Source organism: Bidens hawaiensis, unplaced genomic scaffold (genome assembly GCF_021521415.1).
Source record: "Bidens hawaiensis isolate Kalapana, Puna unplaced genomic scaffold, B.hawaiensis_p1.1 tig00022871_1, whole genome shotgun sequence".
NCBI lineage: Eukaryota > Viridiplantae > Streptophyta > Magnoliopsida > Asterales > Asteraceae > Bidens > Bidens hawaiensis.
The window spans coordinates 1-15,123 of record NW_027493566.1 but is presented as its reverse complement, the minus strand read 5'-3'; the positions used below and the strand labels follow the sequence as shown (position 1 = coordinate 15,123).

Genomic DNA, 15,123 nt, shown 5'->3' with positions numbered 1-15,123 from the left:
CATATAAACAAACTTCTAGCATTATGAAAACTTGAATCGAACAAATGAAACTGTAAAATTGACAATGATAAATTTTTAGATGTTGGTGGCGGATCATTGGACGACCCCGCTACTAAAAAAAATGATAAATTAAGGCTTCATTCAAGCCCCCCCTGACAGAATTATGATAACATCTGTCACCTGTTTCTCGTTTTGCACCGTTTTGTCTTCCAACGTCAAATAGTCAACCTTTTAATGCTGACTCACATCTATTTCTATTTTAGTTTAGTTTCAAATTATGTTTGTTCAGGAATTGTACGTTGCATATAAAGTATAACAAAAAACATTTACAAATTTCAATGTACATTTAACCAGCAAAAGTCAAAGCACATTTGACCTTAAAAGTCAAAGTTAGAAAAGTTAAAACCAAAATATCCATCACAAAAATGGGCCCAAGTTCTTTATATTCAAAAAGCCCTGAAACTTTCCCGCCCAAATCCTTTAACCCTGAATACAAATCGATTTCTCTCGCCTCTTAACTCTCATCCGCTCCGTCATAATCGAATCCCAAACCCAAACTCAAACCCTAACCCTAACTCTCTTCCGTAAGCTTTCACATCAATTCCGTCATATTCAACCAATTAAATCTACTATTTTCACCTAATTGATCGTATTTCATTCGATTTGCAGGTTATAATCATGAAAGCAGGCAAATCAGCCGCCGCTTCGAAGAAATCGAACGCTAAGTACGTTTTTATTATTATCCATTTGTTACGGTTGATTTTGGTACTTGTTTGTTGAGTTTACTGTGTATGTTGTGGTTTAGGTTAGCGGTGAAGAAGGCTGCACCGAAGGCGAAAGCCGCTAAGGATCCGAACAAGCCGAAGAGGCCTGCTAGTGCATTCTTCGTGTTCATGTAATTAATTGTTGTTATTTAGGTTTTATTCATTTATTATTTTGATGTCTTGGTTATGGTTAATTATTGAAGGGAGGATTTTAGGAAGCAATTTAAAGCTGATAATCCTGACAACAAATCTGTTGCAGCTGTGAGTGGTTTTTGATAAATAAGTTTTTGTTTTGGGGGTTTTGGGTTACGATATTGAGTTTGTATGTGATTGCTTTACAGGTTGGTAAAGCGGGTGGGGCGAAATGGAAAGCTATGTCTGCTTCTGTAAGTAACACTTGCTTTGTGTTTTATCAAGTTTTTATTGTAAGCAGCAGGGGTGTGCAACTTGTAGTTTGGTTAATTGCTTGTTATGGTTTTTAGATTTTCTTAACTATAGTTATTAATGAAATTCTGTTAGGCTGTGGGGCATCAAGCCCATCCACAACGCCACGTGAGCATTGCGGGCATCGAAGCCCCAACTATGTGGGTTAAAGCCTTTTTACCGCCCCAATACACACACACATATGTATATGAGAGAGAAATATACTGAAAATGAGGAGGAGCTCACCTTTTTTCACCATCTGCACCCATTGTTTCAAGGCCGCGCCCTAAATGGCGCCCATAGCAACAAGCTTTATGGTTAATCGGCCATGAAGCTTGTTTGCGTTCGCTATTTGGTTAATTTTAGTTAATTAACCAAGCAAAGATTGAACTTAATGAACGTAGGATATCAATTGACATTTGAAGCTATTTGGTTCAAACTTATTTTAAATTTTTAATGTTTTGTTTACAACATTAATACATACACCTAATTCGCATATTGTCATATATGTTTACATCAACCTCAATTTAGTTCTTTTTGGTTCGGTTTGAGAACCTTCTAACTTAAATTTACTATTGATTCAATTCGGTGGCACTCTGGTTACTGGCTGAGGTTTGCTCACCTCTGGTAATCAGTATGTTCTACATAAGTGCTTGGATTTGATATTGCAGAAGAACATATATTATACCTATTTTGTTAAATTAAAGTTTTTAATTTAATTTTTTAAAGTTATGTTACAATTTTTAGAGATTGTATTGTATATATGCTTGTTTGTTGATCAACATTGAAATTTCGAAAAGCTAAGTTATATGTTCTTTGTATTTTGGAATATGTGAATACAGGACAAAGCACCTTATGTAGCTAAAGCTGACAAAAGGAAGAAAGAATACGAGAAGACTTTGGCAGCTTACAACAAAAAGCTGGTAATCTTTGTTAATTATACTGCTTTATTTATTGCTATATCAAGATTTCTTTTTACTGATTTTGATTTTGTTTCAATGGAAATAGGCATCAGGTGGTGATGACGCAGATGATGATTCTGACAAGTCTAAGTCTGAGGTTAATAATGAAGAGGAAGAGGAAGAAGACGAAGACAATGGTGATGATGAAGTATGTTGTTAATACTTCAAGTTCTTATTGGTTTTTAAACAATATATATAATATTTATCAAATTAATCATGATTTCTTTTCAAGAAAAATATCATGTGATTAGATACATCATTGATGCTGTTCTTGATTTTATGGTTTTATTGTTTGATTTTTCTTTTGGTGCTTTGTAGGAGGAAGATGATGAATAAATAGCAACTCGGAAAAAAGGTTTAGCTTGTTGACGGTTGATCTGTTACCATGCTTTGTAGTTTTTCTTTTTATTACTGCTAGCCTGAATTTTAGTTCTTTGAGTAATAGTTATGTTTGCACTCGCATTCTGGTAACAAATTTTATGATTAAAGTGGAAAGAAGTATGTTAGTTTTTGCATTGCCTGTTAGGTTCATTTCTGTTAATGATCTTTACTGGCTGATGTCTGTATATCTTTGGTAGTTAAAGGCTACACATATGTTCGTGACTTGTAAGCGGTAGTGCCAGCACAACAAAAGTGGGCATAACTTTTGAAGATGTTCATAAAGCCAAACTTAATTTTTTTGGCTTTTTGTAGTATGGAGTCATTTGATGATGGTTTTCAACCTTTGGGGTAAGAAGTCAGATTTTACATGAACGACTCAATACATTGGACTTATGGATTATATACATAGTAATGCACAATTTGACATAATAAGCACGCTATAAACATTACTTCAAAGGCCCAATACACAAACTTGTACAAATTAACCAAATTAGAGTTCAGTAAGTTATTTTACAGAAAAGATTGACAATCTACACAAACAGAACACTTATCTTCTTTGTTTATGAACACCGTATACTTAATTATGCGTATGTGAGAAATTGTAGCATACATCTTGAATACAACCTTGGTTAAAAAGAGTTCAACTGCCCCTAATGCTTGTTTCTGTTTTTTGTTGGTTCAATTTATTAATATAAATCTTCTATTCCGTAGAAGGATTGGTTGTATGACCCATCTTTCATTTGAATTATTTTGCTGTCTCTAGCTCCTTGCTTGCCAACAATTTTTATTGTAGGATCTTTATTAACTCGGGTCAGGGGAGAAAATGTTTGGGTCAATGACAGGCTCTGTAGTTCAGCAGTCATATTCATTTACAACAATCTTAGTGTGCTTCTTCTTTTTCCTTCTAATAGCAGAAACAAATGAGTTTGGCATGTTTGTCAAGACCAAGTTGTCAAAACTCTTTATCTGTAGTAAGGATAAAGGAAGTTCCTTTAGCTGTCTACAGCTTCTGATTTCCATGGTATGAAGTTTCCGCATTGTTCCTTCATGCACGGTCAATATGTGAAGCTCTTCCAGTTTCCATAGTTTAAGAACTCGGAGCGCAGGGAACCCATCTTTAGGACAGTGCATTTCTTGCCCCACATAAGAAGCAGCTAGAAGCCTGAGGACCATCAAATTCGGCAGCCGAGATAGTGTTGGCATGGGATCTTCGCCTAGCTTTGAGACTGATAAAGTTAGGACTTTGAGACCAGGTGGGATCTGATACCTATATATATATTTGACATTTAAAATAAATATATTAATAGATTTGGTTGAAGGTGACATTAAAATCATAATAACTTTAAATATTTAGTAATGCTTATTAATAATATAAAATTTTTATTTAAGGAATGAATATTGAAAAATTATGATATCTTATAATTAATATAAAATTATCATTTATTTATAAGTAAAATATTTGTACTTCATTAAATTTATATGATGTTACCATATATATTATGTTTTTAAATATGTTCCACCGCGTGTAACACGGGTACTATCCTAACTTATGTTTAATATGATATTGAAAAAATGTTATGATTTTGATGATCAGTTTGTTGCATTTTTTTTAAAAAAAAGCATATGAATTTTAAAAATTGTGGTTATAAAGTTATATTAAATTTTATGATTTTCTAAAATGTTTTCTTATGAAATTTTATGATTGTCTATATTTATATGGTAATTGTTACATTCACACATTTTGTTTTTAGTTTTTCATAATCCTCTAGATATTAATGTTAACATACACTCATTATGACATACATTAACATTTTCATTTCATACTTAATTAGGTTGCATGGTTTGCTTTGTTTTTCAGGTTCTAAATCAAAATGCTTTGTTTTTGGACGAAAATTTTTTAAGTTCATGCTGGGATAATACGATTTAAACATTTTCATAACTTTGCTAATATAGACAACTTTATGTAACTATTAACTTTTCGTGTAGACAATCTTACTCTTTAATATTTTGGTTAGGCCAACCTGATGTTAAATATTTATTTTCTCGAATATGTTATTTATTATTAGATGTATTCAATTATTATTTAATATAATTTATCCACGAAAGAATTATAAAAAATGGATGAGAAACCTTTGGCTAATTCCTGAATGATAAATATTAGGAATCAACTATATGTCAAACACACTTGAATGAAAATTAACATGTTATTGAATATTGATTCATCATCATCATCATCATCATCATCATCATCGTACTCATTATATCCCACCAATAGCAAAGCTATGGTAGGGTCTGAGGAGGGTAAGATGTAGGTGAGACCCCCGGCTCGATAGTAGTTTTGCATCAAGCCTTGGACATAAGGCGCATGGCACTCAATCATCGGGACACCGGCTGATTAGTGCATGTATCCTTGTCTTTCGGCTATCAACGCCACCACATGATGCCTGATTAACCTTCCGCCACTTTGATTAGTGCATGTATCCTTGTCTTTCGGCTATCAACGCCACCACATGATGCCTGATTAACCTTCCGCCACTTTAAGCGTTATTTTCATGATATTAGTAAAATAACGTCAAAATTAATGCATTCTTACTTTTGCCCACCCGAGGGTTCACACATATATACTTTATTTTAAAGAGCAAATAATTATAGTATTATGAAAGACTAAATTTAGGTTTTTGATTGTCATAACAGTTTGTTTTGTAACATAATTATATAATATGTTTATAAAAAGAAATGTCTTATATATTGTTTATCTTTTAACATTGATGTGTAATAAATGTCAAAATTGATGTGTAAATAAACACGGGTATTATCTTAGAGTAATAAACATTACAGTTATTGATGTGTAATAAATGTCTTAGATAGAGTTTATCTTTTGAATCAACATTGAGATAGAAGTTTTGTTGAATCAACATTGTAGAATTGTTTTATTGATTTTGAGACTAATTTTCTTTGTTTTCTTATTATTGTACTGATGGTATAAGTTATAAAATATTTTAATTTTTTATTTATCTTTGTTAGTCTTTGTATGTTTTTGTATTTGATTCAAACAAGTTATGATGTCTTATAATTCTGTAAAAGTATCATTTATTTATAAGTACAACATTGCATTTCATTATATTTATATGATGTTACATACATATTATGTTTTAAATATGTACCACCGTGTGTAACACGAGTACTATCCAAAATCAATATTAGAATCTAATGCTATGTTTCTTTTAAGAGATTTGAATCACTTAAAGCTTGCTAATGTTAGGAAAGAAATGGCACATTTGGATTTGGAAAATGAAGTTAGTGAGAAGGTAAATTGGTTGTTAGAGTGTGAGAACTATTAGTCAAATTTTGATGATCTTCTAAACTCTTTGGAATCTGAAGATTAAATTTAAGGTAACACTTATTCGATAACTTAGTTATGTAGTTGATTACTCTAAATTTTTTTACTTTCATTGTTTACTTTGTGTTTTCTGTTTAAGTTATTAGTTTAGTTCATAACTAGAAACTTCCAAAATTTATTTTGTTTGTTAGGTTGTGAAGGTAATTTGCTTTTTTTTTTGGTGAAATTTTGAAGAAGTTGATGGTTGGTAAATTTGACTCCGACATGTTTAGATCTTCTTTTGGTCTCTCCATTTTATGTGTATATTTAGTTTGTTTTAGTATTAAGCTTGTATTAAGACAATCTGAATAATCAATAGTTTGGTTACTAAGTTATGTTTATTATGTGTGTTTGTTTAATATAATAGTGAAAAAATATTATGATTTTGATGACCAGTTTGTTGCATTTTATTTAAAAAGCATCTGAATTTCTAAGATTATGGTTATAAAGTTATGTTAAATTTTATAATTTTCTAAATGTTTTCTTGTGAAATTTTATGATTGTCCATATTTTTATGATAATAATTACATTTAGATATTTTGTTTTTAGTTTTACATAATCTTCTAGATATTAATGTTAACGTAAACTTATTACGACATACATTAACATTTTAGTTTAATACTTAATCTGGTTGGTATGTTAAACACTGGTTGAAATTAGATAATACAGTTTAAAAACTAATCGGGGACTCGATTGGACAGAAAATTTTGAAGTTCATATTAAGATAATACGGTTTGAATATTTTCATGACTTTGCTAATATAGACAAGTTTGTATAACTATTAACTTTTTATGTAAACAATGTTACTCTCTAATATTTTGTTTAGCTCATCTTAATGTTAATATATGGTTATCTATTTATGAAAATTTATGGTCATCTATATTGATTTTGTTATTTATTTATTTTCACCCCGTGTGTAACACGGGTACTATCCTAGTAAATTAATAAAATATTAATTAATATATAAGTTAATAATTATTAATTTATCAATTAATTAAATACTCTTTTAATTAATAAATTTTAGTTGTCCCAAGTGTATTATTTTATCGAGTTTCTATTGTAAGGGTTGAGTTATAATAATAAGATTAGTTTTCCTAGGAAGGATAAGAAATAATCTTGTCCATTCATTTTAAAATTGAATGGTTGAGATTAGATTAAAGAGATCATCAAGTGTAAAACAATGGTAAGGGCATAATAGGGATAACACATTTGTTGATCTTCTCTCTCCACATGCAAGGCACATGTTAAATACCTCCATCATTTTAAAACGCTCATAACTTTTTTATTCGACATTTTTTTTCAAAACAATTTCACCATAATAACGAATGTTTTTTTATCTTTTATATGAGTACTATATTGCTATATAAAAATAAGAAAAAATTCGTGGGTTTTTTTACAAAGTGTGTTTTATCAAAATTGTGTTTTACAAAATTGTATTATACAAGTGTGTTTTATTTTTTCATAGTGTTTTTTGCATTCTGTTTTTTACATTGTGTAATTTAATTGTGTTTTTCATTGTGTTTTTGTCATTGTGTTTTTATTTTCATAGTGTTTATTCCATTGTGTTTTTTACATTGTGTCTTTTTCATTGTGTTTTATTTTCCGACGAAATTTCCGAAGACTTTTCCGGCAAGGTGGTGGCGGTGGGCGGTGGTGGTTGTAGGAGATAAGTTAAAATTTAAGTGGGTTTTAATTAAGTGGGTTTTTGAAATTAAATTAAGTGGGTTTTCAATATTAAGGTATTAGACAAAAATACCCTCTTCCTAGTCTTCTTATAATAATCAAACTTCTTATTTGATCTTTTCTCTCTACTGTAATACACTTATTAATTATACATGTTTTTCTAAACCGATATTTGACCGGTTAGAAATACATACTCTAATTGAAATAAAACCCAATAATTAGAGACTAAAACCAACTAAAATACAATTTTTTGATATCTTGCCTAATCCACCCACTTACAGTTTTGTAATTTTTGTAGGGCTAACGTAGTCTCTTATTTATCAAAAAAACATAACTTGTCAGTGTCATCTCGGTCTGCTATAGGGCAAATCACTAATGAACTCACTTGTCTACATTTTCCTCACTCTAATCTCTCCATTTCTCTTAGAGCAAATCACGTTTATTGTTTGACAATGTTAGTCCCATTTATGTCTACGTCAATCCATTTTCATCTGCTTGCAGCAAACATGGCTGACTCCCAACTTCTTGAGAGAAGGTTACATAAAGTGTTGCAAGTCATCTCCACAAATAGGGTTGCCGAGCCACTCACAAGCTATTCAAGCTTTGATCGATAAAAATCCCAAAACCAACCTAGTTTTTTCGAGACCGAGCCTCAAACAATGCTTGTTTAGTTAGTAATCCCTAAATGCTCACTTTAAATAGGAAGCTCATTTAAACTAGTCGAGCCTTAAACGAAAATTGTGGATTTTTTAAAGTTTTTTCTCTTTTGACATTTGTGTATTAATATTAATTTTGTGTTACTCTACATAGTTGAGCTCGAGCTGAGCATTGGCTCGTTTATGAAACTACACAAGCTCAAGTCGAACTTAGGCTCATTTAAGGTTTTCTCAGAGTATATAAAAATAATTAAAAACATATGTAAAATAACTAATAAATAATTTTACGAACCTAGCTCAAGCTTTAGAAAGAGAGCCCGAAGAAACGATCCGCGTAAATTCAGGTGTCAGTGGCCCAAATAACAATCAAAAGTCCAATGGCCCAAAATAATAGTCCTTTTAAGTACTCGTTGACATATCGTTCGTTCGTTCGTTCGTTCATATTAAGTTATAAACCCTAAAATCAAATCTCGAGCGAGTCAAAATAAAAAAGGCCCGCAATTACTATAATAGACTCTTTTTATTGGGCTTCCTTCCATACCATTGGAGCCGAACCTTATGTTTTAAAAACCCACCCCCAATAAATATCATGTCTGCACCTCCCGCCGTCTCTCTTTCTTCCTTTTGGATCCACCCAATTTACACCTAATTACGGTAATAAGCTAAATCTTCAACCCATATTATATATTATATTATATTCACTTGAATTCCATTTCCATTGTATTCAATTAAAACTTTCGCATTACTTCACATTAAACTGCTTATTATTAATTCATCCTCAGGTTAATTAATTAATTGCAAATTGTTGCGGTTAATTTAGAAACGGTTAGTGATTCATAACCGTTACTTGAATCCATTAACTTTAATGCTCCTTACTCTCGATTAGATAGATACCTTCATTTTCTGTTAATTTAGAAACCGTTAGTTGCTTGATTTATATAAATTTGCTATTTATTATTTATTTTATATATGTTTACTATTTATTTTATATATGTTTACTATTGGACTTCCACCTGTGTTTTTTGGTTTGAAGGCTTGTCCAAAATGCCTTGTCGGTTGGGAGTCCGTTTCCTTACGCTTCCCTTTTGCCCTGTGGCGAGGGTTCGCGTCGGAGTCGGATTCCTCCGAGTCATTGTCCAAGTATTCTTCGAATTCGTCGGCCTGTTGGACGGAACGCAAGCGTTCGTCCAACCCAGCTTGGAATTCCTTTTGACGTGCCTCCGCCCATGCCTTAACTTCATCGAGTGTTTGGCGGGGGAGTCTTTGTTTCTCTAACTGGGTATCAGTGAATCCCAGTGGGCGATCATTTACTGCACTTGCCCCAGCTTGGGTAACTGGGGTAGTGTTCGTAAAATTTACTTCACTTGCCCCGGCTTGGGTAACCGGGGTAGTGTTTGTAAAAACTGTGTTGCCGGTATTCCCCCCAGTAGCTGGGATTGTGGTTACCGGAGTTTCTTTAACCATCTTTCTAGAAGTTTGAAAAAACTGGAGAAAAATAAAGTTCTAGCTTTATGCACGGATGGCGCCAACGTAAGAATTGAGTTAATTTAACATTGCCACGCCATTTACCACATTTTTCGTTTTTAAGTTTTGTATCTTATGAATTTATGCATTATGTGATGCTAGTTTTACTTTTTTTGAATTTATTCAGTTTAGTTTTGTTTTAGATGTTTAACTTAAGAATTCATTTGAAATTGTTACTCTAGAAATCCTTTATTGTAATCAAATGATTTGTTTAAAAGTGACCCCTTGATAAGTTTAATTTTATCTATATGTGAGACAAGTTGAACAGTTAAGATGGGTAATGCTTTCTCTAATCTTTATACTATACATGTACAGATCGGTTTTAAATCCCAACCAGTTTGGGTTAGAAACCGATCGAAGTCGGTTAAAGCATGGTCAAAACCGGTTTAGAATTAATTGAATCGGATTGGGAATTGGTTTCGAGGCAATGAAGTCCAACCTTGTCCCGACCGGTTTTAACTGGGTCGGATTGGGACCGGTTTGGATTATTCATAAACACAGACTTAACTAGGGATGAGCAGATGACACCGGATACTGTCGGTACCAATTTTGTTATCCACTTTTTGAGGTTTCGGGTTCAATACGGTACCGGTACCGGTACCTTACCGAGATTTTGTCTTCGGTACCAGTATCATACCAAGCATTTTCGGTACCGGTACTAATACCCATTTTTGACAAATTTTGGGATTCGTATTTTTAGTACATGTACCGAGCTCGTCATTAAACTTAACAATAATAACTATTTTAATACTTTAAAGTGTAGATAACACCATTAACTATTTTAATACTTTAAAGTGTAGATAACACCATTAATTGAAATACATTGAAAGAAATACAAGTCTTAATTTGTTTTTATTCGTCTGCTCGTTATGTGATTAATCTTCATCACCAGAACCCGAGCTGCAATGTGGGTACTCATCATCCCAACGGCATCAACGTTATAATCCCTCGTGATGTTTGCATCTTTTCTAAAAATTTTACCACAATACTGGCAACAAACCATATTCAGACCGACTCCCATTTCACATATACCGTTGCGACGTGTCTATTAAAATCATCGTTTTTACATAAATATTATTTAAAACCGAGCCTTACCCCACCACACTGTAGGGGTTATTATTTATTAGTTCCACAAGCATCTCATGATCATCTACATGTTGTCTTTAAGCTAGAAACATGATGACGTTGTTATCCAATTACATCATTTCACATGTGTCGGTATTGTAATTATAAACTTTTGGATAGTTGAAAAATAGACCACTGGCGTTTTTGTTTGAATATTCTTTTTCTTTGAAAGATTCTAAAATTAATATAAAAATTTTAGTTGTTTAATCAATGAATGCCTTGAAAGGGCAATTGGCTCTACACGTTTTTTTTATTATTTTGTAAGCAAGTTTGGCTCTACAAGTCGAGTAAATTCCGTAATGAAATAGTTGAGATGTAACTACTAGACAAAGTATTCAACGACCTTTTATTGATCAAGCTTGTTCAAGCTCGTTTAAATATAAGTTTTTTTAGAAACTCATGTATTACACGGGTCGTTGAATAAAAAAAATATTAAATAATTAGTTATATAATTTTGGTTAATATAAATGATATTTTAGTATAAAGTATGGCTGAAATTACGTATAAGTTACTGTATTAAGGAGCGACATAAGATAATCGGGAAAAAAATTCTGACTCGTAGAATTGTGACATGTGTCGTAACAAGTTGGTTAATTATTTGATACATGTAAAATAAAAAGTTTAGGAGTGGTTAAGATGTTTTGCAATAAGTTATTGTTTAAATGCAACTTCCTTAATCATGCTTTGTTGTTATTTTAGAAAGTAGGAGTGTTCACTTTTATGTTAACTAGTGGTTTGCCTACGCGTTGCACGGTAGAATTGGTCGGTAAGACCCAGATGTTGTTGCGACGAGTCAACGCGAATTCAGTCAATATTAGCTACGTTCGTTACGGTGCTAGAACTAAAACAAAATGGAAAAAAACGAATATAAAAATTGAGTTAGGCTAATGGGGTGGCGTGGTTGGTCCTGGACGGAAGCAGCGGGTCAACACACATTTAGTCGGTATCAGTTACGGTTGCTATAGTACTTGAACTAAAACAAAATGAAAACAGAAAATAAAACTGAAAATTGAAGTGAGCCTATGGGGTGACGTTAATCAGTCCCAGACACTGAGGAGGTGACTCTACGACATTCTTATAACATACTATAATTTTTTCGTTTCGGTCGGTAAACCCAGACGTTTGTAAAATCTGATCGTTCTAGCGGTGAGACGACTCATATTCGGGCGTTGTTGTGATAAGTCGGTAAAAGCGAGGCGCTGGTAAAAATCCAAACGTTCCGGAAATTGGTCAACGCGAATGTTGTCGATTTCGTTTACATTTGTTACGGTACTGGAACAAAAATTAAGTTTGGTAAAACTCAGGCGTGAGTAAAACCCAAGTGTTGTCGATACTGGACGTTGCACAGTGAATCAGTAAAACCCGAGCATTGTCAGTCCGGGCTTTGTGGCGATGAGTCAACACGAGTTCGGTAAAACTCAGGCGTGGGTAAAACCCAAACGTTGTCGGTACTGGACGTTGCACAGCGAATCAGTAAAATGGCCTACTACAGCAAAAAAATGTAAAATAAAAGATCAAACAAACAGTTTATGCAATTAATTTCAAGTTCCAAAGTAAATCGAAACATTAAAACCTCCAACTGTCAAAATAAATCGCTATGTTATAAACCAACTGAATTATAATGGTTTTTAACGATTATAACATATGTTTTTTTGAACGATCAAAAAAGTCCGAGCACATGGGTATATCTATTGGCAAAAGGTCATCTATATCTATGATCGAAGAACGCTGATGACCCAACCAATCATCCCTTCTAGAGAAAACTTATCCCCCGAAGATCTACTATAATAAAACATTTGGCTTGTAATCGACATTTTGTTTCGAATAAAACTTCAACATGTGAACTCTTTGATGGTTTTTGTGAAGTTATTATTACTCAAATTAACTAAAGAAGATTCCATCAAATAACAATGCTGACGAAATCACCTATTCTTTAACGAAAAATACCCACACGCCCACTAACACGTGTTGATCACGGACCAAGAAATAAGAGGCATATGCTGAACACGCGCTATGATGATGTTGCCGTATCTCCGGCATTTAATATATTTATTTGTTTTTCGTCAAAAAGTAAAAAATAATAATAGATTCTCTTTAGCAGGTAGTGAGAGAAAGTAGTGGATTGAGATTTATTTGCCATATTTTAGTTTCACATTTGGCCCCTAAAGTTTTTGTAAAGTTTTATTTTGTAACATTTGTTTTTGCTTGATTTTCATAGCAATCTATAAATCTATATCTATCCTCTTTAATAAAAACTTACAACTTTTACCACTTGTCACTCATATATTAAACCTCACCTTTTAACAAATTTATATTAATAAAATAATAGTTACCATTCTTAGAATGTTTGCTTTAAAATTTGTTAATTTAATATTTACTTCCTATTTTTTTTTCAAACATTTGAAATTTATAATTATTTTTTACTTTAAAATTGTTTTAAGGACTATTGTACAATGACCGTGTTAATAGTGTTTAACGGGTTTATTGTTTCTTGTATACTGATCATTTATTAAATATTGTATTTTCAAGAACTACCCGTGTAGTACATGGGCCTCAAACTAGTAGTGAATAAACTGCATTAGTTTCACGTTAAATTGAATTCGCAACGCTTTTCAAAAAGGCGTTGCTATATTCTTGAGAAGTATGTTATTCTCAAGTTAATTGAGTCATAGAGTAGTATACTATATGCTATATTGAATAGAGTTATGCATTCCTTATATCTAATAAGATATTGTTTTTTTAACTATGTGTGGTTTTCTTTTGGCATTCTTAGAGTTCAAACATGAAGATTTGATACGTTTATTAAATTATTCAGGGTCATTCATTTCGTTGGATACAATGAGCATCTAGATTTAAAAGATGTTTGTTTGGTTGAATAATGAATGGGTATGAAACTGATCCATTCAAGTAAAGGAATCGAGATTCCTACAAGTTAGTGAAAGATTTCAACGAAAGGAGCCAAATTCTTCGCTCCTCACATTGCGGCTGTCATAACTCACAACCACCATCACCCCCCCCACCAGGACCACCATCGTCGTTACCATCACCACCACTATATTCCAAGGTATTTTAATAACTTTATGAAACCAATATATGTTTTTTTTTTGTTCCACCAAATGTATAAAATAAGCTAACTTCCTTTTAAGAGACTCAAATGCTAAATTGTTACTTTTGAAACATTTAACTATTTAAGTCACATTTACTGAAAAATGATACCATAGGGGCCAAACTGTTAACCTATTAGTTTATTGACAAACCTTGAGTTTTGCTTCAACTACCAACACTTAAAAAGTTGTACAAAACACAATTATTTAATAACCTTACATCAGCATTTATTTTAGTTCTGTACATGTATTCCCCTTGAATCATCATCATCACACTTCAACCTTAAAAATTGAATCTTTCATCCTCAAACCAAGGATCTTGATCACCTGTGGGATTCCCTTGAGGGTTTATGGTGGGGCTTCCAAGATTGTAAATCTTGAACAAACAACAAAAATATCAAGCTTGGATAAAGATTACAAGGTAGAATATAAACATGATTCCGTGTTTGTTCCTTAACAAGATAACAAAAAATTTTCTTTCCACAAAACTTTCTTGCCAAAAGAAAATTTTGGCGCCTTTTTTAATTTTTTTAATAATATAATCTCAAGAAAATATACCATCAGGTGTTAATTATATATTTTTACTTATAGTTTGGAATATTATTTGGTTTTTCTTGACTATTTAATTTCCATCTTTTTCCTTATCATGCTATTGATTGATCTTTTTGCTGATCATCTGATTATTATTTTACATGTTTGACAATTTACATAAGTCAAATTAGCAAATATTTTTGTATAATATCATGATTTTCTGCTGTTTTTAACATGTTATGCTCGAATGCTTAGGGATTTCTAAAGAATTAATCCTATAATATTTTTTATTTATTTTGCATCTGTTGATGGTTATTTTACATTTTTGGCTAATTACAGAAGCCAACATAGCAATTTGTAATGGACCCTTTTGATTTTCCAAGGGTTTTTTGTTATCATTTTATGTATGATATATTGACTGATCTTATTGCATCTTATGGTGATTATATGTTTATCATTTGGAATAGTCAAAATGGTAAATCTTGTCTAAGTAATTTGATTTTTTCTAGTGTTCTTATTATGCAAGTTTACCTCAAATATAACATGTTATACAACTTTATTGTTTTTTTGTTTACTAGGATATCTTCATAA

The 15,123-nt window shown here is 32.0% G+C and overlaps 1 protein-coding gene across 1 annotated transcript; it reads left to right on the top strand.

Moving 5' to 3' along the window:
• Positions 1–522: 522 nt before the first annotated feature.
• LOC143566298 (HMG1/2-like protein) lies at positions 523–2,485 on the top strand. Its single transcript, XM_077053039.1, has 8 exons — positions 523–584; positions 670–725; positions 806–895; positions 968–1,025; positions 1,106–1,150; positions 2,030–2,110; positions 2,196–2,297; positions 2,468–2,485. Exons 2-8 carry the CDS (start codon positions 679–681, stop codon positions 2,483–2,485), a joined length of 441 nt encoding a protein of 146 aa, XP_076909154.1. The 5' UTR covers positions 523–584; positions 670–678.
• Positions 2,486–15,123: the final 12,638 nt, after the last annotated feature.

Bases quoted from the DNA above. Each gene is read 5' to 3' on its own strand.
- LOC143566298 (XM_077053039.1), top strand. From the start codon at position 679: ATGAAAGCAGGCAAATCAGCCGCCGCTTCGAAGAAATCGAACGCTAA. The intron at 1,026-1,105 runs GTGAGTGGTTTT...ATTGCTTTACAG, and splicing joins ACAACAAATCTGTTGCAGCT to GTTGGTAAAGCGGGTGGGGC. The intron at 1,151-2,029 runs GTAAGTAACACT...ATGTGAATACAG, and splicing joins GGAAAGCTATGTCTGCTTCT to GACAAAGCACCTTATGTAGC.